The 25,545-nt window shown below is 36.1% G+C and overlaps 3 protein-coding genes and 1 long non-coding RNA gene across 5 annotated transcripts in view; 1 reads left to right on the forward strand and 3 right to left on the reverse strand.

Annotated features, from left to right (window-relative positions):
- LOC137005681 (uncharacterized) overlaps positions 1–25,545 on the forward strand; it is a 1,355,627-nt gene that overhangs the window by 233,188 nt on the left and 1,096,894 nt on the right. The window lies entirely within an intron of this gene.
- LOC137006799 (uncharacterized) lies at positions 1,368–6,553 on the reverse strand. The gene is made up of 10 exons (XM_067367866.1): positions 5,396–6,553; positions 5,160–5,299; positions 4,808–5,012; positions 4,586–4,690; positions 4,336–4,501; positions 4,189–4,239; positions 2,121–2,165; positions 1,979–2,043; positions 1,780–1,885; positions 1,368–1,688 (listed from the first exon to the last, which is right to left on the reverse strand). The coding sequence occupies exons 1-6, from the start codon at positions 5,967–5,969 to the stop codon at positions 4,194–4,196; spliced, it is 1,236 nt and encodes a 411-aa protein (XP_067223967.1). The 5' UTR covers positions 5,970–6,553; the 3' UTR covers positions 1,368–1,688; positions 1,780–1,885; positions 1,979–2,043; positions 2,121–2,165; positions 4,189–4,193.
- LOC137007878 (uncharacterized) lies at positions 6,765–8,588 on the reverse strand. Its single transcript, XR_010892685.1, has 3 exons — positions 8,557–8,588; positions 8,193–8,244; positions 6,765–6,931 (listed from the first exon to the last, which is right to left on the reverse strand). It is a non-coding gene; the product is annotated as an uncharacterized lncRNA (long non-coding RNA).
- Positions 18,632–24,094, reverse strand: LOC137007313 (gastrula zinc finger protein XlCGF7.1-like). 2 transcript variants are annotated; one of them, XM_067368596.1, is made up of 3 exons: positions 24,025–24,094; positions 23,299–23,497; positions 18,632–19,605 (listed from the first exon to the last, which is right to left on the reverse strand). In XM_067368596.1, exons 2-3 carry the CDS (start codon positions 23,495–23,497, stop codon positions 19,010–19,012), a joined length of 795 nt encoding a protein of 264 aa, XP_067224697.1. In that variant the 5' UTR covers positions 24,025–24,094; the 3' UTR covers positions 18,632–19,009. The 2 variants fall into 2 exon arrangements, with proteins under 2 accessions (XP_067224697.1, XP_067224708.1); XM_067368607.1 differs by lacking the exon at positions 24,025–24,094 and having other exon boundaries at positions 23,299–23,657.

Raw genomic sequence — 25,545 nt, forward strand, 5'->3', positions numbered from 1 at the left:
AATCTTGGCTTTTTCAAGTCAATTATAAAAGCAAAACAAAAAAATTAATTGTATTTAGACAAAAACACCGCCCACAACTCACTTCGGTATTTAATTCCCTTGGTCAAACTGTAACGGTCGGAGCGGAAGAGTAGAGAAGGGTCTGGCTGCAGACCATAAGCGAGTGGAGCTCCACTCAAGAGCGGAAATACGTCACCTCCACTAGTGGAGCGGCCGAGCGGATATACGTCACCTAATCTACACGCATAATAAGGAAGTAGTTGAAATAATCGTATCGAAGCGGTATATTAAGCTTTTAAGGTTTATGACACGAAGGTGTTGAATACTTTTTTCCCCCTAGCAATTTAAACTGGACTTTAAAACATAGCAGTAGGTTTAAAAACCCTTTTTAAAAGCCGCTGCTATTTTTTAAAAACATTTTTATTATTATTAAACAACATACAGGGGATACATGAAATAGATTTGAAACAAAATACAAAAAAGGATGTATAAACAAGCAAGAAAAAAAATTAACAAATGTCTAAGACCAATAATAATAATAATAATATATATATATATATATAGTCCATCTCCTTTGACCCTGTTTCCCACAAAAACAGAACATTAATTATTTCAAAAATAAAGTTTTCTGTAGGCAGAGAAAATTTAATGATACCAGACCATACAATAATAGTAGAAAGATATTTATTTTTTTCCATTTAAAAAAAGCTTTTGGGTGACAACTAAACTTAAGGATTCTTCTCATCCAAAAATTGTTACATTTAACGTTACAGAGCTCCAGACCTCCAATTGACAATTTGGGTACTTCACATTTTGCTACTCTGTAACTACAATATGCCCTAACTAGATATAAGTTTGGGTGAGAGAGATTTAATAACCTAATGATAAATTTTAGATGAGGTATCCAGTTTAAACATTGTTGTAAATTCAGAATAGGAATAGAAGTTACCATCCCTTTTTAACAAATCTAAAATAAAAGTTACACCTTTGTCAAACCATTCTTTTAAAAAATTTCCCACGCAGCACATTCTGATTATTCCATATGATACTTCTATGGGGGGAAAGTTGTGGCAGAAGGCAAGCTTACAGGCTTCCAAGGCTTGCTTATGAAAATTGGCCAGCTTGATTGGGAGTTTGCTGCCTCTGCTATTTGTTCATGTTTGTTTTTTGAGCAACAGTTCAACTACCAATGTAAAAGTCCATACATTTTAGAAAGTACACATTATGTTTGTGATATTTAACAGTGAACATTAAATAAAACATTAAATTACTTTATATTACAATTTTAAATTATGAATAATTTGAGTCTTAATTAGAATTTTGTAAAATCACATAAATTAACCACAGTAAAATAAGAATAATTTCCACAATTTAACAGTTTTAATTGTTTAATTGATACTGCAATCCAGCAATGACACACCACAGTTTCAATAATGCACATACACATGCTACAACGTGGGGAAACAGGACAGAACTAGATGAGAAGGCTCCCCCTCACAGCCAGTATCCACCGTAGAATCACTTCAGCTTCGCCCATGAAAACGGCTGCACCCAATTCATTCAAATGAGCGTGGAGCGACGGGAAGAGAGTAAGAGAAAGAAAGAGACAGAGAGAGAATGCTAAATTTGAACTATGCCTGCAAAATATCCTTTGAAGCCCTTGATATCTTTGCTGGGAGTGTAGGTACCTTCAAAATGTAAAACATAAAAAACAGATTGCTTATGAAACAGCTACTTATTTATACATGCTTTTTTCACTACTTTTCAACAAAATATTACCAAAGTGCTACGTCTCCTTTTCCTGGGGACACGAAAGACAGGCGGCAGACTACCATCCCCCATCTCCCTGCCTTCTGGTGTAAAATTGGCAAATCTTCGACCATGTCTGTAATTGACATTGACCAAATATATTCATCATGCTTTACCACTTTGTTAGTAGTATCTATTAATGTGCTACTTTTTATTTCACAAACCATACCCCTCAATCCCAAGGTTCTCCAGCAAAACCTTGCACCACCACCTCCTCAGATATGGCATGTCAGACTGAAGATAAGAACAGTTGTAATGTAACTCACCACAATTAACAAACATTTTCATGTCAACACTAAGACTGCACTTACAGTGGTGAAATCAAACGCTGCCTCCATAGTTATGTACCAGGCATACTGTAAAGGCAGAAAGGCTATTATGTTGCCATGTCTTTGTATGAGTATTAATTCACCAAGACAAATAAAAATGAGGTGCTCAGTAACACTGTGTTAAAGGGTTAGTTCACCCAAAAATGAAACTTCTGTCATTTATTACTCACCCTCATGTCTCCCAAACCCGAAAGACCTTCGTTAATCTTCAGAACACAAATTAAGATATTTTTGATGAAATCTGAGGGTATCTGATCCACACATAGGCAGCAACGTCATTGCACCTTTTGAGGTCCATAAAAGGTAGGAAAGACATTGATTAAATAGTCAACGTGACAACATTGGTTCAACATAAAAGGGATAGTTCACCTAAAAATGAAAATTCTGTCATCATTTACTCTCCCTCAAGTTGTTCCAAACTTGTATAAATGTCTTTGTTCTGCTGTACACAAAGAAAGATATTTGGAAGAATATTTGTAACCAAGCAGATCTAGCCCACCATTGACTAACATAGTATTTTAGGCTAGATCTGCTTGGTTACAAACATTCTTCCAAATATCTTTCTTTGTGTACAGCAGAACAAAGACATTTATACTAGGGATGGGCGATATATTGCATGCGATTGTCACGTGCATTGTCAGTTTCCCTGATTACCGCTAAATCGCCATCAGGTACTTTCAAAGAGAGCGGGATTTAATAGACAGAGCCGTAGTTCACTGACAAGCTACGCAATACCGCGTTCATTATCGAAGGCGATTCATCTGCAATATGAACGTGATATTGCGTGGCTTGTCAGTGATCTACGGCTCTGTCTATTAAATCCCGCTCTCTCTGAAAGCAGCTGATGGCGATTTAGCGGTAATCAGGGAACCGGCTTTACTGACGAAATGTGCGTGACAATCGCATGCGATATATCGCCCAGCCCTAATTTATACAAGTTTGGAACAACTTGAGGGAGAGTAAATGATGACAGAATTTTCATTTTTAGGTGAACTATTCCTTTTATGTTATGAAGTGACAAGACTATTTTATTGATGTCTTTACTACCTTTCTGGACCTCATAAGGGGTAATGGCATTGCTGCCTATGTGTGGATCATATACCCTCAGATTTTATCAAAACTATAATAAAGGGTTAGTTCACACAAAAATGAAAATTCTGTCATTTATTACTCACCCTCATGCCTTTCCACACCCATCTCCGTTCATCTTCGGAACACAAATTAAGACATTTTTGATGAAATCCAATGTCATTGCTGGCTGTGCAGGCCTCACAGAGCCATTTCCTCTCTCAAGATCCATCAATGTACTAAAAACATATTTAAATCAGTTCATGTGAGTACAGCGGTTCAATATTATTATAAAGCGACGAGAATATTTTTGGTGTGCCAAAAAAACAAAAACAAACAAAAAAACAACTTATATAGTGATGGTCGATTTCAAAACACTGCTTCAGGAAGCTTCGGAGCGTTATGAATCAGCGTGTCGAATCAGCAGTTCGGATAAGCTGTTCAGAGCACCAAGGTCACGTGATTTCAGCAGTTTGACACGTGATCCGAATCATGAGCAGTGTTTTGAAATCAGCCATCACTTTTTTTTTTCCTATTATCCTATATCCTAGTTGCTTTATAATATTAATATTGAGCCACTGTACTCACATGAACTGATTTAGATGTGTTTTTAGTACATTAATGGATCTTGAGAGAGGAAATGTCATTGCTCCCTATGGAGGCCTCACGCAGCCATTGGATTTCAACTAAAATATCTTAATTTGTGTTCTGAAGATGAACAAAGGTCTTACGGGTGTGGAATGGCATGAGGGTGAGTAATAAATGACAAATTTCATTTTTGGGTGAACTAACCCTTTAATTTGTTTTCTGAAGGTGAACAAAGGTCTTACGGATGTGGAACAACATGCGAGAGAGTGATAACGGACAGAAATTTCATTTTTGGTCGAACTAACCCTTTAGTGGGCGTAATGGACATGGTGAGGACACAATGGATGTTGTGTGGACATCAATAAACATCCTGAAAATGAGCTTGGCAACTCACCATAACTATGAATACTCCACAGTCAATGCCATAAAGTTGTGGTGGTAGCCCCTGTTTGAAGAAAAAAAAAACATTATGAAGAATTTACAATGACTATCAATCTTATACATGTTGTTCTTGTATATGTTCATTGTAAATGACCATTACCTCAACATCCAGGCCTGACTGCTCATCCCATGGCCCAGGCATGAGCATGTTCTCACTTTTTTGAACTCCGTGTTAAAAACAGTGCCACTTCGACGCGTTTCACTCCCAATCCAAGGTGCCCAGTTTTCGTAGCTTGGACTGACAGTGAAAGGGTTGTTTGCATTGCCTACAAAATGTGATGCATTATTTGTAATCCAAACTGTGTTTACAATGTACAATCTGATAAAATATAGTATTCACCATAACTCACTTTGGAAAAAACCACGACTTATCATGGCAAGATGAAGAGAATTCCAAAAACTCTCAATGTCATGTTCACCGTTGAAGTCCTCAGGGGGTGCTTTGAGGTCACTGACTGTAATGAATCACACCATAAGGGAAAAGCAAGACCTCTGGCCAGAAACACACACACAAAAAAAAACAAAAAAACAAAAACAAAACAAAACAAAACAAAAAACACAATGTCACTTACCAGCAAGCTTGAAAACCCCTTTCCTGTGTAAATCCATGACTACCACAGGTGGGTAAAATCCACAGTTGATACAGGAGTAAGTGTACTCCGTGTCAGTCAAAGCCTCAAAGTGGCAATAGGCATGAAATATGTCATTCCTGGATGGAAACTTCTCTCCTCTTAACCCCTCCAATGAATCCACAACTCTTGACACAGACACGTGGTTCTTAAGTATGAAGTAAACACAAAAAAGAGAGATTAGACAGTGACACATGTTTTTGTTGCTTAAGGATGGAAACATCAAAAAAAAAAAAAAAAAAATACATAAAGACCATAGTCAAGTAATCTTAAGGAGAAAAAAAATAATACTCACAGTAACATTTTCTCTGAGAAACACACAAAGTTCAAGGGTGAGAAAAATGTGGTTATCGAAGTTGTGAAGACCATCTTTCCACTCCTGGTACCTATACACCATGCTGCACTGTGGACATATCCTATGGTATGTTGAAATGTCTGTAAACACAAATCACACTGATGTCAACCCATCACAATACTACAAATACACTGATCATGATTGCTCATTACATTAGTCATGATTCTTGAACTTACTGTCTATCAAGCCCATCATGCTGACAATCCTAGCTTTTTTGGTGACTAGTACAGCCTCTGCAAGTGCAGGATGCCCAGTGCATAACTGGCACATCGTCTCAAGAGGAAAGAACTGCTTTGGGTATTCCATCTTCATTCTTGGTGTTATAACTTCTTTTGGCAGTGCTTCCGGAATTTTTTTCTCTTTGAAAATGTACTGCACACTTCTCTTCACACCAGTGGTGTCCAGGGGACTGCAACCCTCTGAGCTTGGTGTTGTGGGCACCTCTGACTTGAAGAGGTGTCTTTGGGTTTGAAAAAGATGCCACTTTGAGATGTGTATGTGTGGACAAGATGTCCGTGGCTTGGTGCAGTGACAATGCCAGGTGTTCCTTTGCGTGTTATAGGTGACCATTATTCTCCCAAGTCGGCTAAAACTATGAATGTCAGGCTCATGGATTGACAAGCATAATTGTGATGGAGACCCACCAAAGTCCACAGGCACACAAAGAGGAACATGCGCTGCACAAGCAGCCTTTTGCCTCTTCACACATATAGCTGCCTTTGCCTCTCCAAAAAATTTTAATGCCATCATATCCCTCAGGATGTCTTCTCTGAGAAATGTCTCTGCAGCCGTCTCTCTACAGTAGTCTACAGAACGAATGTGAGAGCACAAACTGTAGCTTAATCCACTCCGCTGAGCCAAAAACTGATACTGCACACATTCTTCTAGCTCACATCTAACCTGGTGTATTTTTCCCCATGTTTTTCTCTGGACATGGACTGGCACAGAAAACCCATGTCCAGTTTTTTGCACAGCAAATATGCCATTTGTCTCATCGACAATAACACTCTGCAGATGACAGGCCTGAGTGATGTCGTGAGACAAATCTGCATGTCTCCTCAAAAGGTGTGTGTTAGAATTCTTCTTGAGGAGACTAAGATTGCAATGGGGACACCTGACAGACTTCCCATTAACCTCTGCTGCACCCTGCACTGGTTGCCGTGCATACAAGTGGTCTTGTGATAGTCCAGGCTCCACTGACAGAGTGGCAGGCTCCAGGTCAAGCTCCAGGTAAGGCTCCACTGACAGGGTGGCACGAGGCTGGTCAGGCTGATCAAGCTCCAGGTAAGGCTCCACTGACAGGGTGGCACGAGGCTGGTCAGGCTCCAGGTAAGGCTCCACTGACAGGGTGGCACGAGGCTGGTCAGGCTCCAGGTAAGGCTCCACTGACAGGGTGGCACGAGGCTGGTAAGGCTCCAGGTAAGGCTCCAGGTCAGGCTCCACGTCAGGCTCCACGTCAGGCTCCACGTCAGGCTCCACTGACAGGGTGGCACGAGGCTGGTCAGGCTCCAGGTAAGGCACCACTGACAGGGTGGCACGAGGCTGGTCAGGCTCCACTGACGGGGTGGCAAGAGGCTGTGAGGTCAGTTGATTGTAACACAAGACCAAATGCCTTTCCATGTCCACTCTTCGTATAACAGTCCTTGAACAGTAGGGGCAGTGGTAATGGCCCACAGTACGGCATGGTAATCGGCACCTGTGTAAAATTTGGCCTGAAACAAAATTCAAACAATAAAATAACAGAACAATGAAATGGGAGGGAAAAAAAATACGTGTCAATGTACACATGTAAAAGAGCCATTCCACCAAATGGGTGACATTTCTGAAAATTAACTCTAAAATACATTTTGTGTCCTGAACATTAATCTTACTGAAAATTTAAAATATAATTTAAAACATTATTAAAATCTATTGAGAACACTAAAAAATAGCATGTTACATGTGCCCACTATCTAATCCTAAACTTTATCATGAAATGTTTCACACAGTCCTATTACCCTCACACATTGCCCCTCCAAAAAAACAAAAAATTGAACATGCCACACAAGACAACAGCAAGTTGCATCATCTGGATCTTATGCAGGCCATGAGAATGTCAAAAGTAAGTTCTCTCAATTTTCATTTTTGTAAAATTGTAACTATGATGAGATGGTCAAACACAACATACTGTTACCTGAACTATTTCTTAGATGTTGTTTGTTTATTTAAAAAAATATTTAATTTAGGTAAGACATTAGAATTTGCTTAGTGTCCTCATGCTATTAGCATGTACGCCACATGACCATATGTCATACATTTGATATTTTTCTGCTTAATTTAATCCTGTTACTCATATGAAAAAGAACAGGACTGAGAACAGTCCTCCTCTCTCCCTCCCTCCATTCTCCTCTCTCTCCACCTCCTTTGTTGTGAAGTAGTACCAGCACACAGCACATCCTTTCAACACAGAAACCTCACTCACACACGGCCATGTAAACACTCATTCTCACACACATATGTACACTCATTCCTGTTACAAAGTGTCCATTCCTGTAATTAAATGTATTTATTTTTCTAAAAAAAAATTAAGTTAAACCACTGTTTTTATCAGTTTTGTTTGGTCCATTTATACTTTTTATTAAAATACACCTTGCCTTAATATAAAATGATTTTTTTTTTTGTTTTTTTTTTGTCACAAATATGAATTATCTGAACATATTTAAAATGCCACATGAGTTTTGGGAACATGACTGAGATAACATGCATCCATCTTCTGCTTTGAAATCTTTTACAAAATTTAAAAGAATTAAGTTTCCTGAGACTGACCAATACACATTTTGAATAGTTAAATATGTGCAGTATTAGATTCAGTGTTTAAAAAAAAAGATAAAAAATAAATGTATAGACTTAAGTCTAATTTAAAATAGTTACAGCAATCAAATGTCACCCAATCAGTGGAATGGCCCAAAAAGACTTTGACTTTTGGCAACATACCTTTAAAATATAAAGAGTGCTGCAGCTTCCGTGCTAATCCTAGATCTTAGCCCTGGATGTAAGTGAGAAATTAAATGTTAAAACAATCTCCTCATATGACTTTTTAACGTAATACAACGAACGCTAGACGCATTCACATACAAAACAATCGTGTCTTTTTCATTATTCACGACAACATAGGTTATGCTAGCCGTCATGCAACATCAGCTAACATTGGCGAGGCATCAATATCGCTCGTAAGAAATATATAACTCATCGTGTTTATTCATCCTTTTGTGCATAAATTCACGCAAACCCTTTTTGCTTGTATTGCACATTACAACAGCGTCAGTCTGCCATTGTAGCGATGATGTGGTAAAATTACCTGAGAAAAACTCACAGCGACGCCATCTTTGTCCTCCTTTATTAATTCAAGTGGAGGTGACGTATTTCCTGTTCGAGAGTGGAGCTCCACTCGCTTATGGTCTGCAGCCAGACCCTATTGGAAGAGTAGGAGACGATACACGGCATTCTGCAAGACGAGCAGTGACAGAAAATTGTAAGTAACATATTTACTACTTACTTTATGTCAATATTTGACACAATAGAGAAATATTTAAGTGTGTAAAATGTATTTGTCGCTTAATGCTTAACTATTTCAACGGTAACTTTTATATGGTTAGTCTTATCTGCTTTTCGTTATAAAAGAATTACATATTTCACGATAGTGTTTAACGATTTACCTTCGTCAACTGTTTAAACCATAAGTAGAAACTGTATAGTAATTTCTTAAATGTTATTTTTGCAATTAATATAGCAATTGGCTATCGTCAGTGGCTGTCGGTTAGGCCTCCGGCTCGTCATAGGTAAGCTGGTTGCTTAGTAACAGTTTTGAACATTATTTTGGAGGGAATCTGAACCGTTCTAAATACACTGTATGTTTTCATGGGGCTTATTGCTTGAATGTAAATGAGAAGAAACAACTTGTGTTATTTGCCCTTGAGCATACATATCTCTGCTGAGAAATCAACAGGCTGTCCTAACGTATGAGACTCATAGATAGAGGCACGCACAAGCACGCTATTTAACTGGTGCGAAGCTTGGTCCGGTTCTTATCCAAGATTAATACACTTATAAAAATTCATGTCTTTCCCAGATAGCAAACTGACATAGAATCAACGTAGAAACGACGTTTCTCGTGACATCGAAACGACGTTGATCTCCGACGTTGATCCGGCATCAGTTTGCTCATCGGGGTAATGTTGAATCAACGTCAGACACTCCATTCAAATCTAACGGAAAATCGACGCAATTGGTTTGGTTACCGAACGTTGAAACGATGTTGATTTTCGGATGGTTGAAACGACGTTGTAGAATCAACACATATTCAACATAAAATCGATCTAATTGGTTTGCTTACCTAACGTCGAAACGATGTTGATTTCAGCTGAGTGAAACGACGTTGTAGATCAACACGAATTCAACATGAAATCGATCTAACTGGTTTGCTTACCCAACGTTGATGTTGATTTCATTTGGGTGAAATAACTCTATACAATTAACACATTTTCTACTTATTTTAAAAATCTCAAACACTTAATACTAAAAGATAAGCCTGTTTACAAAATAATCACACATCACATTCAGTTAACATTGCTTTAATATTTACAAAATACAGGTACAAATAGCCTACATCGTTAGAGCATACAAACCTTCTATACAAGACTAACATAGAAAAGGCATTTACTCTCAAATACACACAAAGAGGTATACAAGTTAATTATTAGCTATTATAAATAGTCTCAAGCTACAAATTAAAAGCAATATTTACTCAAGTATAAAACTGGTCATGTTCTTTTGTACCAAATGTGTTATTTTTATTGGAGCACAAAAGGAGATGTAAGGCAGAACATCAAGAGACTGACAGCCTGAGTCAGACTACGCCATCAGTTTCTTTTCTTGCTGTGACTGAGACTATATGATTCTCTCCTTTTGTGTTCAACAAAAATAAAGACATATGGGTCACTAGATGATTTATAAAGAAATCTTACCCTTAAAAATGGAGGACAGAAGAATATAGACGATGAATTGGTTTTCCTTTGCAATTAAAATGTAAGTTCCTTGCTCTTGTAACAGGGATGTAAACTCATCAGGGATGAAAAGGGTGACAAAGATGTAACCCACAATTTCAATACAATGGACAATAAAATATATATTTTTAATTACTTTTTTAATTTCAAGGTTTATGAATATTTAAATTTATTTCATAATTATTATTGACATTTATATCAAAATTAAAATATTTCATCTTTATCTAAATGTAAACCAGTGTCAATTCATGAAGTGCCCCAATGATTTAACGGATTCACTCCTGTAATTGGATAAATGCGAATGTCACTCCTGAAAATTTGCAGTGCAGGTGGTTCTCTATAGCCCCCAGCTGTTAGAACAGCGACTCAATTATGCACATGCTGTATTGTATCTGGCATTATTGTAGTGAAACTGAGCAACTGACAGTGGAAGGTGTAGACAATATTTCAGTGAAGTCATCAAAATGTTTTAGTAGTTGAAAACTTAGTTCCTTTCTCTCTCAAAAACACAACACAACAGTTACACCTTTTAAATTTCAGAGTGTCTATTTACATAAAGTGCAAATAGCGTCCCTTGTTGGCAAACGCTATTTACACTAGCTTTTGGGCCACTCAAGTTTTAAAAAAGAAGCACAGAAGGCAACGTCTTCAGTGACACAGCAGTAGAGAGTAGGGAGTTCTGGCTTTTGATGCAGGTTCAAATCTGCCTTTTGCTAAGCTCACATTTATTTTCAATAAAAATGAAAATAATGTTCTAAAAGCGGAACTAAACTGAACGAGTGTTTAATAATATTAAAAATGTTTATTGGGTAGGGTTAGGAGAAGGTGTAGGGAGGGTTTTATTCTACCAATAAGGCAGCATCCATTTAATCATTTTAATAAATACAATCATTTACACTCTATATTATTGCATCCTGTTAATGTACAAAAATACTGAGGTGCAAATAGTATCTGCCAATATTAAGTAGGCCTATAGATAGCATCTATTTACTCTTATTGCAAAGAATTGATACTTTACATGGTGTAAATAGAATCTATCACTATTTTCACCTAGTGTAAGAAAATGTGCTATTGTCACTTAGTGCAAATAGCCGCTGCCTTTAATCTTTTTCATTGCAGGTGCACTAAACCTATTCTACAAATCACAAATTAAGAAATTCATAAGCTCAATTTGTTTGTAGATCAGTAAAACTTTGGCCAATCATGCACATTTCTTTGTGTATGATTTTGTGAATCACCTACACTGTTTGGCTATTCTCATGTGGTAACATTAAAGAAATATTAAGTGCTAGCTAAAAACAAACAAACAAACAAACAAAAACAGTTTGTAATAAAAAAAAATCATACATAAAAGAGACTTGTATCCCTTTAATATAGACTAAAATACTGAATGTCAAATAGTAGCATTTATAATAAATATTTAGCTACTGTTCATTTCTTGCCAAAACCATACTTCTACAGTGCATGTAATTTCGGGGTGGTGCAGTGTTGATTACTGATTGATTAATAATGACAAGATCAGATTGTCAGATTGTATATCTTTACATTTTGAATATATTTGTTAAAATTTGAATTCATGTTAATAAAAAAGATACTGCAAAGTGTGACATCATATCAGGACTGTTACAGTGTCTGAAGAGCACGGCTTAAATGTGAGCATATGAATTTCTTAATTTGTGAAATAGGATTTGTGCACCCCCAATGAAGAATTTGAAAAGGTGTAGCTGTTTTTGTAACTGGAGAAAAAAGTTTGCAACTTTTAAAAATCCTTTCAAATTTTTAAATAAAAAAATAAATAAATAATTTACTGATGTATGACTATTCTTTAAAATTAGAAATCCCACTGTCACAGGTGCTCAGTTTTGCTATAATAATACCCGCACAGAACATGGTAGTAATCAGCCATCCATTTAAAAGCAGAGGTCTTTGTGGTGTACTGTTGGTACATCTGTCCAGGCCAACATCTGATGTCCTGATGCCTTCAACTGGGGATCCCTGAGAACCTGAAACAGAAATAGTACAGATCAAAATCATACATCATACATACCCATTACAAAGTATCTCATCTGGTAACACAAATTATCATTCCAGGTTTAGTTTTAGTGGGCATGATAATGCCCAAAAGAAATTATTTCAATTCGCCCCTCTGAATATTCCTCTAACGTGGCATTTTGTGAGAAGACCAATGACCTTGTCACGTCTTCTTTTACATTGTAATTTTCATATAAGAGAAATAATTAATGCAAAATATGAAACATCCATGCATTTACAAACCTCATTTGGATAAATACAATGGTGGAAAACTTGAATCAGTGTTACACAGGAAAGCCTGTCAGTGATGTGCTATAAAGTAAAAGGAAAGACACGAATAACACTGTAAAACTGTATTTTCATAGTGGGTCCTTTTATAATAAAGTCATTATATTATGTTTTTAAAAGATCTTGTTAATTTTGTTTAATAATATGAACAATATTAATAGTAGTAATAGTAGTAGTATATATAAATGCTAGAAAAATTTCACCATGAGCTGTTTGCATGTAAATGAACATAATGGGAACAGAAAGTAAAAAACAGCTCCATCTGAAACTTTTCAATCAAATCAAAGGAGTACAAGCTCCTGTTCTAAAATGATAGTACACAAGACACACAAATGAGAGGTACAGTCTCTCCCTAATCTTACAAAATAACAACCATCCTGACAAACACGTTGTATGAAGACTAGAGTTGGAATAAAACACCCCTCCTTATCCTCACATATCATATAAAGTATTTCCCCTCCTCAAGTCCATATTGTCCTTTCATCTTCAGGAAGCCATCTTTCAGCCTCCATGCAGTGGTTGGGTAGAGCTACATTAGGTTAGGACAGCCTTAAGAAGTTATTTCATGTGACTCATAGAAGTTATGTCAGTTATGTCATATGGGTAGGGATAGGTATCGTTATAGTTCTAACAGTATTGCTACTGTTAATTATTGATCGGGTACTTCAACGGTATTCTTATCGGTTCTTTTTATTATATACAAATTAAGAACATAATTAACATTGCTTTATAGATGAAATCAACTGAAGATAAAAGACATTAAATCTCTCAAGATCTCAGCAGAGGAGGATTAAACAACTCTAAACAACAACTAACACCGTGTCTACACCAGACATGACTTTTTTTGTGTCGCGCCTCAACAGCTAAAAGCTGACCGACTGTTGAAAATAGAACGCGGAGCCCGCTTACTGTCAGGAATTTGTTGTGTTGCGTCACTCCTCATCCAGTGTAGACAAAATCACAGATTATAACAGGTTCTATTATTAAACATGCTGAGAAGATGTTACTGTTTATGTGATCACAGATATTCCGTGCATCACAGCACATATGAGCTTTGAAGCAGTCTGTCTCAATCGAGATGTGTTATAGGCTGCCCACAATATGCGCGGCAATATCCATCGGCAACTGTAACAGATTTTAGATTTTTGAATTTCATCTTGGGATTTCAAACAGAAACAAGATTTTTCTTACCCCCCCCCCCCCCCCAGAAAACAAGAAATATTTTATGTAATTTTAATTATCTAGAAAAGGCATCTTGATTTAACAATTTCTAGATATTTGGAATATAAACAATACAAAAATACTAAGTAAGAAAATTTTTTTGTAGTGCAGGACATTTTTAAATATATCTCCGATTGTGTTTGTTTAAAAGAAGAAAGTCATATACATCTAGGATGGCTTGAGGGTGAGTAAATCATGGGATAATTCTCATTTTTGGGTGAACTAACCCTTTAAGGTCTTTTTTATCTTTGGTTGATTTCATCTAAGGCTGTGCCTGGAAGTTTTTCACTTTTTCTGTTGTTGTTTCTTTCCTTCAGTAATTCTGCTCGTTAACAGCAGGACTGGTTTACGTCACGTGACAAGCATTGATAATGACACAAGAGTGGGTAACTTCTGTCCACCTCGTCTATAGGCAAGGACTAAAATAGAGAAATTTCATATGAATTAATATTGATTCTGGAATAAATTTTTTTTTTTTTTTTTAAATCATAAACAAATTGCGATAGGTGAATCGATTTTTTTTCCCCAGCCCTAACATCTATATAGCAATAATGAATAGTGCGTGTAATTTCTCCAGTACCGACGGCAGAACCAATATTGTTCAAGCTTATCGATACTCTGGTCTTTCAGAATTTAGCCCCGGGGCCTGTTTAATACCATGTTTCGGTACCCATCCCTACATATGGGTGAGCTCATAAGGATGAAAGCTTGAGTCAGTCTCTTGATTTGTGACTGTGCAGCTATTGTGAAACTCACCATCTTCATGTATCAAGTGTGAATGGCATCTTGTCCTGAAGAATCACAGCTCCAAACGCTAGAGATTACATCTCATCTGGTAACAAGAGCATAGTACAGCCATAACTGTAAGAACTCTAATGATATCTTTACCCCCTGATATTGCATTGATGATATAAATTCAAACACATTAGAGGCTAAGAGTATGAGCAATGAGTAAGCTGCCCAGATTTCTGTCGAAAATAACTTACTTGCCTAAAGTTGTCGACCCCCTGGACCACAATCAGCATTTATAAGTAAAAATATTTAAGAATATATCATTAAAAAATGCATGCACGTATACAAATAAATAAATACCTTTGAGTGGAACAGTATGGCGTCTGTCACTGGCAAACATAACTACAAATAGACAGAGAAATACAATAAAATAGATTAATGACCATGATATCCTGTTATCATAATAGTTAAATAAATGATTATAACTACAAGCATTATAACATTATACTTGTCACGTATGTTACCTCTTTTAGCTGATTATTTAGCCTACAGGCCTTTCAAGAACAACCTCACTGAAACAACCTGGGGTTAATGATTTTAAAATGTGAGACTTCTTTCAAAGACATGTAAAAATCTTACAGACCCACAACTTTTCAACAGTAGTGTAGTGAATGATTGAGGTTTTGCTTACAATAGTCATCTGGTTCATGGCCTTTGACAGGAGGTCGCTCAGCTCTGCTGGGGTGCAGGAGGCCATCTGCATGGAAGGATCTAGGAACATAACATTCAATTTGTCACAGAGCCAACCACATTTATTACAGGTTTATTACAAGGAACCAAGCTAGAGCAGAGGTGGAAAGAATAAAATACATAATATTAAAAAAATAATTTCTTAAGTTAACAGAATTTATATTTTTAGTATTAGAATTCACTATTGTACATACAGTGTCACTTACGTTTGGATGTCAAAGCCTTCTTAACTAATGCATTAAAAATAATTTTACAAAAGAAAACTGCAGATGCATGGTGATATAGGTAAAATATATTGTGAAATAAATGCATTTTAAAATATTTAATGAGCTTTCTCAGTTCACCTGTGTTTCCTCCAGAAATGCTGCAAACTTTGGAATTTACCCTTTGTTGGAGGGGGTTTTCTGTCGTCCCTGAAATTACAGAACAATTTTTATCAATATTTGTTTACCATTAGAGATCAAACCGTGTTTGAAATAGTTTCAGCTAATATTCGCGCTCATGTAAGTGACGTCACCGATTAACGGTACAGCCAGCGCATACTTTTAGGTTAAATAAATAAGTAAGTTTACCATCATTCATTGATAATATGCCAGCAAAACGTTAACAAAGCTATCAAAACATCTCATCTACACATAACGATGAGATTAAAAGCCCAAACTTTCATTAAACAAGGGCTCAAAATATAGAGTTAGCCAACCGCTTCTGAAAACGGTTGAGATGCTAACGGACTTTTTCAAAGACACTAAATCATTTCTTTTAAGTAAATATTCAACAGAAGTGTGTCAGTTACACTTAAGAAAAGTGTCAGGAACAGTTTTATATATTATGTGTGTGATTTTGTGGACTAAACTTACCTAAAATCAGTGAAAACAACAGCGAGACGGAGGCTTGCTGCTTGACGTTTCCCCGTTTCCATGGCAACTCAGATCCGCTACAGCATTTGAAAGCGATTCGAACGTTCAACGCGCACGCGCATTAAAACACGTCACAGTCATGCAGCATTTACAAACATAAACATATAGAATTATAACATTACATACAATTATTAAATCATGAAATTAAAATGCATTTTGTAGTTCTATCGACCCATTGTGCAAAATGAGAAAGTGAAACTTTAAAAGAACTTCTTTATATTTTTGGAAAACGTGCTTGGAGTATTTTTATACCAACACTTTACTTTTGTTATATATATATATATATATATATATATATATATATATATATATATATATATATATATATATACAGTTTGTGCTTTTCAGATTCTCTTTAACTGTAAAAAAATAAATAAAATAAATGTACAATATATTAGATTTATTCATGTCCACTACAATGGGCACCAGGACGGAAGCAACAACAACAACAACAACAACAAAAAAACATATTTTAACCATACAGCATTATGAGCTAGAGTTCAAACACAGTATGTGAACTAGCGTTGAAGATTTTGAACTTAACACATACTGAAACAATGAGCAATGGCAATCAGAATGAAAAAATGTAAGATAGATGGAGTCTCAAAAGACATTTTGATTCTTTTTGTTGGTCGAGTGGGTGAATTGAAGTATATGTACTTGCTGGTTTTGATAAATATGTGTTTGTGTGATTGATTGCATATAGCATCCAGGCATCAGTGTGTGTGTGTGTGTGTGTGTGTGTGTGTGTGTGTGTGTGTGTGTTGCTTTGTGTACACTCATAGTCATTTCACATTCGTTGTTTCACAATATTGTCTCTTGTTAAAAACTATACATAACATGATTCATGAATAGGCTATATTTTTAAAATATATTTTTACATATGTACACAGGCCTATTTATGCATGTAACATGAAGATCAATTTTTAAGCTTTATGTTCTATGCATTTTTACATTTTTAAAATATAAACAGTATACATATATATATACATATATATATGGAAAAAATTAAGAGACCACTTAATATTGATTTCTGAACTTGGAGTGGTCTCTTAATTTTTTCCAGAGCTGTATATGAAGACTTCAGATGCAAAAGCCTCTAAGTGCCATCTGAAATTCTTCTAAAATGAGCATTTTTATCAAGCTTATATGTTTATGTTCAGTTATTTCACTTTAATGGCAATGAAAAGGACCTATTAATTGCCATTCAAGTGAAATTACTGAACCTACGAGCTTGATAAAAATTTCAGACGGTACTTAGAGGCTTTTGCATCTTAAGTCTTCATATTAACAGTGTTTCACATATATGTTGCATTCATGGTTTTCATTAACGCTCCTTCTCGTGTGTTTATGACCTGCCGATACCGTTTGAGCAATCTTCGGTAGGCTATGCTTTCATTTAATTTTAAAATGGATGCATCGGACAAGAAATCACGGAAACTTGAGGACTGCTCATTTTATCAGTGTCAGAGTAAGAGCCTGCTATAGATTTTGCTGCTCATTTATGTGGATTTATTATAAATAACCACTGCTATAAACTTGTTTAATTTACTTAAATAGGGTTTTTATAACGAATTAAAATTATATCAGTAAATAAGTCAAAAGACATGCACGTCCTAATAGTGCACGCAATGTCCGATTCCTCTAACCAAGTTTCAACATATATTAGACGTTATGATTTCGATCATATGCGTCGGCGTAGGTATCTGTTGATGAAACAACCTCATTTCGACATTGAATCGATGTCATATTTTCGACGTAATAACGTTCTGATGTACCGATCAAATAGTGAACGTTGAATCAACATTGAAATTTGATCGGCGACTGATACTGATCTTTACAACCAAAAATAAACGTTGAATCGACGTCCGTTTGCTATCTGGGTAACCCACCTCCCGAGTTGGGTGGCCAATAGATGCAATGCAATCTTTGGCGGGCAAGGATTCCTTTGTCTTCTCTTGCGAACTCATTTGCATAATTTACGAGGTTGGATCAGTGTTCGTTTTTCTTCGAAGTACTATTAAAAATAGAACAATGCATTCTACAGGGATGTGAGATACATTATGGAATAAGAGAGATAAAGAGCTTTAAAAAGAATCTAAACTCATCACATCTAACACACCTACAATTATTTAACCTAAACACTGGGAAACATACATGCACGTGTATATATGATGGGTACTTTTGGCACAGTCATATTTTGAGAATAACTGTACATGCCATCTCTAGGCATGTCTATGTGTGTGTTGGTGTGTGATCTGGTACTGAGTCTCTGGGCCCACAACAGGGGGTATCCTTTGAAGTCCCAAGAGCTGGCAGTATAGCCGCCTGGTCAGCTTCGGCCAGGTGGTAAAGTTGTCAAAAGGGCTTGTCTTTTGCAGACCGGCCGGAACCGAGGGGAGATTTTACTGAACAGTCCAGCCTGCTAAAAGCGTTCTGAACAATCCAAAGTTTATTGACTACAAACAGATCCATCCAGACGCTACACACCAAATTATCATTCAATGGGATAAATATCTTCTCTTCACTGCAAACGATACCATGAAGAATGTTAACATTTAACAAAGTTAAAAACAAATAAAGTAAGCTGGTTCCATATTCATTTTAATACCAGCAGACACAAAATGCTATAAAAGGTGACAACTTTTAAAGTTAAAAAAAAGATACAAGTTATGTAAATGATAAAAGCTCATTCTGGTTTCTTGGTTTGATAGATTTGATCAACCGTAAACAAGTTTAAACTCGTAAACGAGTTTGTGATAGTAGCGTAAGCTTTGTGAACTGTTGTGCAATATTGAGCTGTTCAATTTTATTTTGATATTACAAAATAATGAATCAAAGTTACAGGCTTTACTCCAGTGTGAGTTGACATGTGGACTTTAAGGTTTCCTTTTTGACTGAAACTCTGTCCACATTGTTGGCAGGTGTAAGGCTTTTCTCCAGTGTGAATTCTCATGTGTCTTTCAAGGCTTCCTTTGTCACTGAAACTCTTTCCACACTGTTGGCAGGTGAATGGGCTCTTTCCAGTGTGAGTTATCATGTGTTGCCTGAGGCTATGCTCCCGTTTGAAGACATTCCCGCACAGAGTGCAGGTGTGAGGCTTTTCTCTAGTGTGACTCATCATGTGGACTTTAAGGTTTCCTTTTCTTCTGAAACTCTGTCCACACTGTTGGCAGGTGAAAGGTTTCTCTCCAGTGTGAATGCTCATGTGGTCTATAAGGTGTTTTTTATGTTTGAAACTCTTTCCACACTGTTGGCAAGTGAAACAACTTTTAGTTCCTGTCTTTTGAGCTCCTTTTTGTAAGGAAAACTCTGTTGATTTTTCTTCACTCATTAAATTATAATGTTCTTTCTCTTCTTCCCTTTCATTAAGTTCATGACTCGCCTCTCTCAGTGCCATCAGGTCTAGGACAAAAAATAGACAAAACAAAAAACAATTCAGACATTTAAAGCATCAAAATCAACAACATGTATGATCTATACCCTATCCAATCGTATGGATCAGAAATAGGCAGCTTTGGTACTGGAGGGCCACTGTTTTGCAGACTTAAGTTTCATCCCTAATCGAATACACCGGCCCTTAATTTTCAAGCATTCCTGAAGACTTAAGGCTGATTTATATTTTTGCGTCATGTGTACCCCGTAGGTACGCCTATCTATTCTAAAGTATTGTTTTGTGTAAAACATGCTGAACTCATGCTGAAGATTGGCAAACAGGCTATCCATTAATTAAAGGATTAACTATTTCCCCACAAAAGCTGTTTAATCAGCATAGTGAAGCCTCTCATCCATTCGAAAAACAGCCTCTGGTCTCATTCTCTGTGTACCGTTAGCATAGCATTAGTCGTTACGCTTTTTTGGCTAAAAGTTGCAGGCTTGCCTTCCAGTGGCTTTGGATCTACATTTCCTGCAGAGTTCAGCTCCAACACTGATCAAACACACCTGAAGCAGTGAACTAAGATCTTCAGGGGCAGGTGTGTTCGATCAGGGTTGGATCTGAACTCTGCATGTATGTAGATCTCCAGGAACAGGATTGGACATTCCTGCTCTAGGTTACTGATTCTCTGATCTGAGACTGATGGATATTTCAAATAAATCTACAAAGTGTCCCGTTGAGGTTCTCCAGGGCTGTACTCAAGTTCAGATTTTTATGCCCTTCCCTTGCTAACTTCCCTCCATCTTAAGGACTCAGATGTACATCATTGTTTACTCTGAACTAACAGAATCTGTCTACTACTTTAACCCTTGTGCGGTCTTCGTTTGGAAAGTACACCCAGGGTCTTCGGGGTCTCCACAGACCCCAGGCAACAAAATGTAATTTTGTAACATTGTTTTTTTTAAACAACAACAACAAAAAATTAACAAAAAACAAATGTAATTTTACTCTGTTTATATTTTTTTTATTCAACATTTGTGCAGTTTCTTGAGGATAGTGAAGCTCTGCAGCATCTACTGGATAAGGTGATCATTTTTTACTTTTAAAACTGCACTTTCCAAAAGATGGGCAAAAATCTTACACTAAACCATGTCAAATTATCCATGTGATCCCAATGAATGAAATTTAGAAATTTGGGTCTTTTAGAAAGTGAATTGCACATAAAAAGCTGTTTTTGTATAAAAACCTACTCAAAAAAAAAGATTTATTTATTTAAATAAATGTAAAAGAAATGATAAATCCTTTATAAAACTGCACAAATATGAAGTCAATACATTAATAAACAGAGTAAAATTACGTTTGTTTTTTAAAAAAACAATTATTTTGTTACAATATTAGATACTCAATTTTTTTTTTTTTTTTTTTTTTTGTAGATCTAGAAAGTGTTAACCACTGTACAAAGTTTCATGTCATTTGGACAAAGACTAAAAAGACCCCAAAGACCCTATAAGGGTTAAATGTACCTCTCTAAGCTCTTGATTGCTTGGAATTTGCCATGGAGCTGATTTGTAGATGCACTTATGTTCCAGAAAATACTGTGACTATAAAAGGACTATTTTAAAAGGCTTGAATATGTGCCACACTTACTGCTGCCAGCTGGTGGCACGATAACCATGAACAACAATTGATCAGCTCCCATGACCAATCATACAACCACAACATGAAATGTGATTTATACAAATCCATTTCCAGCTACATTCATATGTGGTCTGAAATCCTATTCAAAAATTGTATTTCTGGAAGTCTGTTTCAGTCCGAGCGCTCTGATCAGATTTAGCGTGGTTTATTTGACTTGCTCACGCCTCGTCAAACATAAACGTCAGACATTGTTATAGGAAACATGTTTAAAGTCACTGCAGAAACAAGGTTGTGTTGGTGCCGGACGAGGAGAAAACAGAGACATATTTTGAAACCAGCGGAGATGATAGCACAGAATAAAGCTAGAACAAAAAATTATATATGATTCCACCAAATTAGCTTTTCTTTTTAATATGGCAAAGCTCTTAACATCAATCAATCAAGTATTATGTAATTAATAATATAACTTTATCAACAAGAATTAAAACTTGGTAACCATGAATGCATATTTGTCATTTTAACTAAGCAGAACTGGTGGTGGTGCTTAAGATACTGTTTCTCATTCAGTGTTTGTAAAAAAAAAAAAAAAAAAAAATATTGATAATGGTAATTATTATTACAAGAAAATTATACTACTACTACTTCAGTCATTAGTATGAGCAAAGAATATACTCTTTAGTATGAGGTGACAGCTCTGTTTATCATATTAGATACATTTGAGAGTGTTGAAAATGATGTTATAACGTTACTCTGAGCGTTCGCTCGGCGGCTGCTGTGAGACACTGTTACACACTGCTGTAAGATAGATCGATTTTACAATATCATATTAAATGCTGGATGGCTTGTGTTGATAAATGACATGCGATTCATTTTAAAACATATTGTATGATGGAGAAAATGCTGTATTACTGTTACTAAAAATAAAGCTGCATCTGATTATGTTATGTTAGCTACTTCACAAAATAGTGTTTTTCTCTGAGGCATGGTAAAACATGGTAATTGCAAGAAAATTAGATTTAAACAAGACTAAACGTGTTAAACTATATAACGATAATTTGTTTTCTGCCTATGAAAAAAAAAAGTTGTTCCCTTAAAACATGTGATTTATTAAAGCGTCTTTGGTGTTTCCATGGTTTCTACAAGATAAAACCGGTAACTGAGGGTAAAGCGGGTATGACGTGATTGACAGGCGACTCCTCACTCGTCCTGGAGCCTTGGTTAAGATTGCGATTTTCTCACGATTTACAAATTGTTGGAAACATTTGGGATATTGTAAGTTCTGAAGTGAACAAAATACATAACATTTTTTTGGTTTTTGGATATTTAACTGCAAAAAATATTACATATTGTACCTTTAACCCTTCACAGATTCGACATTCGACATGTGACCATAAATGTCTGAGTAGCCAATTTTAGATTTGTTTCCACTTTTATAAGAAAATTCAAGTGATCGCGCCAGCGCCTCGCGTACGCACAACATATATCAGTTTTAGTAACTTGACATCGCAGCCTGTTAATTGTAAAAATAACATACATTCAACCAAATATACAAAAAGTTATAGTAGTCTGTGTACAATAAAAGTGTTTAAATAATATAGTTTAGCCTCCAAATCGTGAATATTAAAACATTTGGAATTATGCCAAATTATAGGTTATAACGCCGGTTTCTGTTTCAGTTTAGCTTTAAATGAATTTGTTTTGGCTTAATGTTTATATATTATTTTTTTCATAATTAAAATAGTAGTGGTGCCCACCAAATATACAAATATACCCGTGAGACTTAAGACTGATTTTGTGGTCCAGGATCAGATTGAATGGAAACACTGTACTTTAAAGTGATGTAGTTACACATTACTACATTTACTCACTATAGTAATGAGTTAATAATCCTTACTTACAAGTAGCCAAACCTTAACTCTAGCTCTACAGTAAGTGCACTTGAGTGAATGAACTGACTGAGTGAATTATGACACTTTCTGTAAGATTATACTTCAGTATATTCTCTATTTCTGTAGAGCTGGACATTTTAATAATGCTCAAGTATAGATATTAATAATGAGTTCAGCTGTGAGAATAAAACCAACCTGTTTGTTCCTCAGTTTCTTCATGTTTCACACTGAATGTTTCTTCAATCTTCATGTCTTCAGTCTCATCTTTAATAAACACCATCTTTATATCTTCACCCTCCACCTCTTTTTTAATCTCCATCGTCATGTCTTCAGTCTCCTCTTTAATAAACACCATCTTTATATCTTCATTTTCCTCCTCTTTTTTAAACTCCATCTTTAAGCAGAGAATAATTAACAGAGTTAATGGTCTTAAATGACCATGTTAGACAAAACAAATCTCTAAAAAATAAAACTGCAAATGAATAAACGTCATATTTAAGCATTTATGACTGATGAAAACACGATCAGTTAGTTTGTTAGTGTTTGTCGTTCATGTTCACTGTTTGAGCAGCACGTGTCGTGATTCACTGAATCATTTCTCAAAGTATTTGATTCAATTGACTCGGAGTTGAAAAGTTCAGTTTCTCCATCATTACTCTCCAGAGACTGAACTCGTGTTCATGATAAAATGATTTATGATTTATAGAGAGAGAAATGAGACGCAGGTTTACTGTTTCTCATCAGTGGATACGAGTTTTACTCACACAAATATATCCTTCATTACAGTTAGATAAAGAATCACAATGTCACATTAAATAGTAAATAAACTCATTTCACATCGCTTGTTTAAAACAAAACACACAACTATAAATCATTGAACTGTTTCTATCGATTAAAACAGCTTAAATTCTTAAAACAAACCTTTCTTCAGCAAATCAGATGCAGGAGCTCGGCGCAGTCTTATGACGTCATGTCGTCACTCCAAAATAAAAGTCCTGCTCAGACGCTGCATTGTCTACAATCACTTCTTCTTCTTCTTCTTCTTCTTTTTTAACGGCTTTTGGCATCCAGCTTAATGGTGCATTAACGCCACCTTCTGTTCCGGAGTGTGGATCAGTCAGTAGGTTTACAGTATAATCTATAATATCCAGAAAAAAAAAAAAAGAAAGGGGGGAAACCCTTTATATCCTATAACAAAGCCCAGTATCCTTTAAAAAAACCAACAATCCTCTCACCTGTGCTCTGTCATTCATACTAAGTACTGTTTTTAAAGTGAGTTTCTGCACCCCTTGTTCTTTAAATCTGTTATCCATTATCCCCCTCTCCCTCTGATATTTCCTACAATGTAGAATTACATGTTCCACCGATTCCTCTTCCTGACATTGCTCACACATACCCGTCTGATGTTTCCCCACCATTCTTAATGTTTTATTTAGAGCACAGTGTCCCAGCCTTAAGTACCGTTTCCTCTTTTCTATCTCCACCTCCTACCTTATTTACTTTAATACTCTTTTGGATATAGTATAAATGTCTCCCTTTCTCCTCACTATCCCACATTTCTTGCCATTTTTGGTTAATTTTTTCCCAGATTATACATTTTACTTCTGCTTTACTGATTATTTGCATTTTTTACATGTTCCTTCTTTAATGCCTTCTTTGCAACCTTGTCCACTTTTTCATTGCCCTCCACTACTATGTGCGCCGGAACCAAAAAAAAAATAACCAGTCCACCTTGGTGTGTTATTCTTGTAACTGAATAGAGAATTTCAAATAAAATATCCTGTCGACTTGAATGGAACGATATTAAACTAACTAGAGCTGAAGCTGAGTTTGAACATATTATGACTTTGTTAATTTTTGCTTTTTCCACCCAACGTAAAGCAACTAAAATTGCCACCATCTCCACTGTACATACTGCTAAATGATTAGATGTTCTTCTATTGATTTCAATTCCTCTTGCTGGAACCACCACACCCATTCCTGTTACCCCTGTTTCAGGGTTCTTAGTGCCATCTGTATATATTTGAGTAAAGTTTTTATATACTTCAGTAGTATAATCATTAAACACCCCAACCAGATCAGCACTTTCTTCTTTCCTTTTCACCTCTAACAAATACCAATCTACCTCTGGACATCTCATCTTCCATGGGGCTATGACTGGATGTACTATTGAAGAGCTGATTTTCATATCAGATACCCCAAGCTCTTTTGCTGTTTTGTTCCCCAAATAACCAAAGTTGTCCTTTTTACTTCCCTCTTTTCTCCAGCATTCCTTCAACACTTCTTTTGTGGGGTGCGAGTCATTATGCCCCTGCAAGTTAACCCAGTAGTTTGCTATTATATGCCGTCTCCTCAGTTCCAATGGCATCTCTCTTACCTCTACCTGAATAGCTGAGACAGGCGATGTCTTAAAAGCTCCACTACACAATCTCAACGCCTGAG

The sequence above is a fragment of the Chanodichthys erythropterus genome, chromosome 3, assembly GCF_024489055.1.
Source record: "Chanodichthys erythropterus isolate Z2021 chromosome 3, ASM2448905v1, whole genome shotgun sequence".
Taxonomy (NCBI): domain Eukaryota; kingdom Metazoa; phylum Chordata; class Actinopteri; order Cypriniformes; family Xenocyprididae; genus Chanodichthys; species Chanodichthys erythropterus.

Excerpts from the sequence above, each read along its gene's own strand:
- LOC137006799 (XM_067367866.1), bottom strand. The coding sequence starts at position 5,969 with ATGATGGCATTAAAATTTTTTGGAGAGGCAAAGGCAGCTATATGTGTG. Across the intron at positions 4,502-4,585 it reads AAGTCGTGGTTTTTTCCAAA|GCAATGCAAACAACCCTTTC; the intron begins GTGAGTTATGGT and ends CACATTTTGTAG. Across the intron at positions 4,240-4,335 it reads AGTCAGGCCTGGATGTTGAG|GGGCTACCACCACAACTTTA; the intron begins GTAATGGTCATT and ends TTCTTCAAACAG.
- LOC137007313 (XM_067368596.1), bottom strand. The coding sequence starts at position 23,497 with ATGGAGTTTAAAAAAGAGGAGGAAAATGAAGATATAAAGATGGTGTTT. Across the intron at positions 19,606-23,298 it reads AGAAACTGAGGAACAAACAG|ACCTGATGGCACTGAGAGAG; the intron begins GTTGGTTTTATT and ends TTTTTGTCCTAG.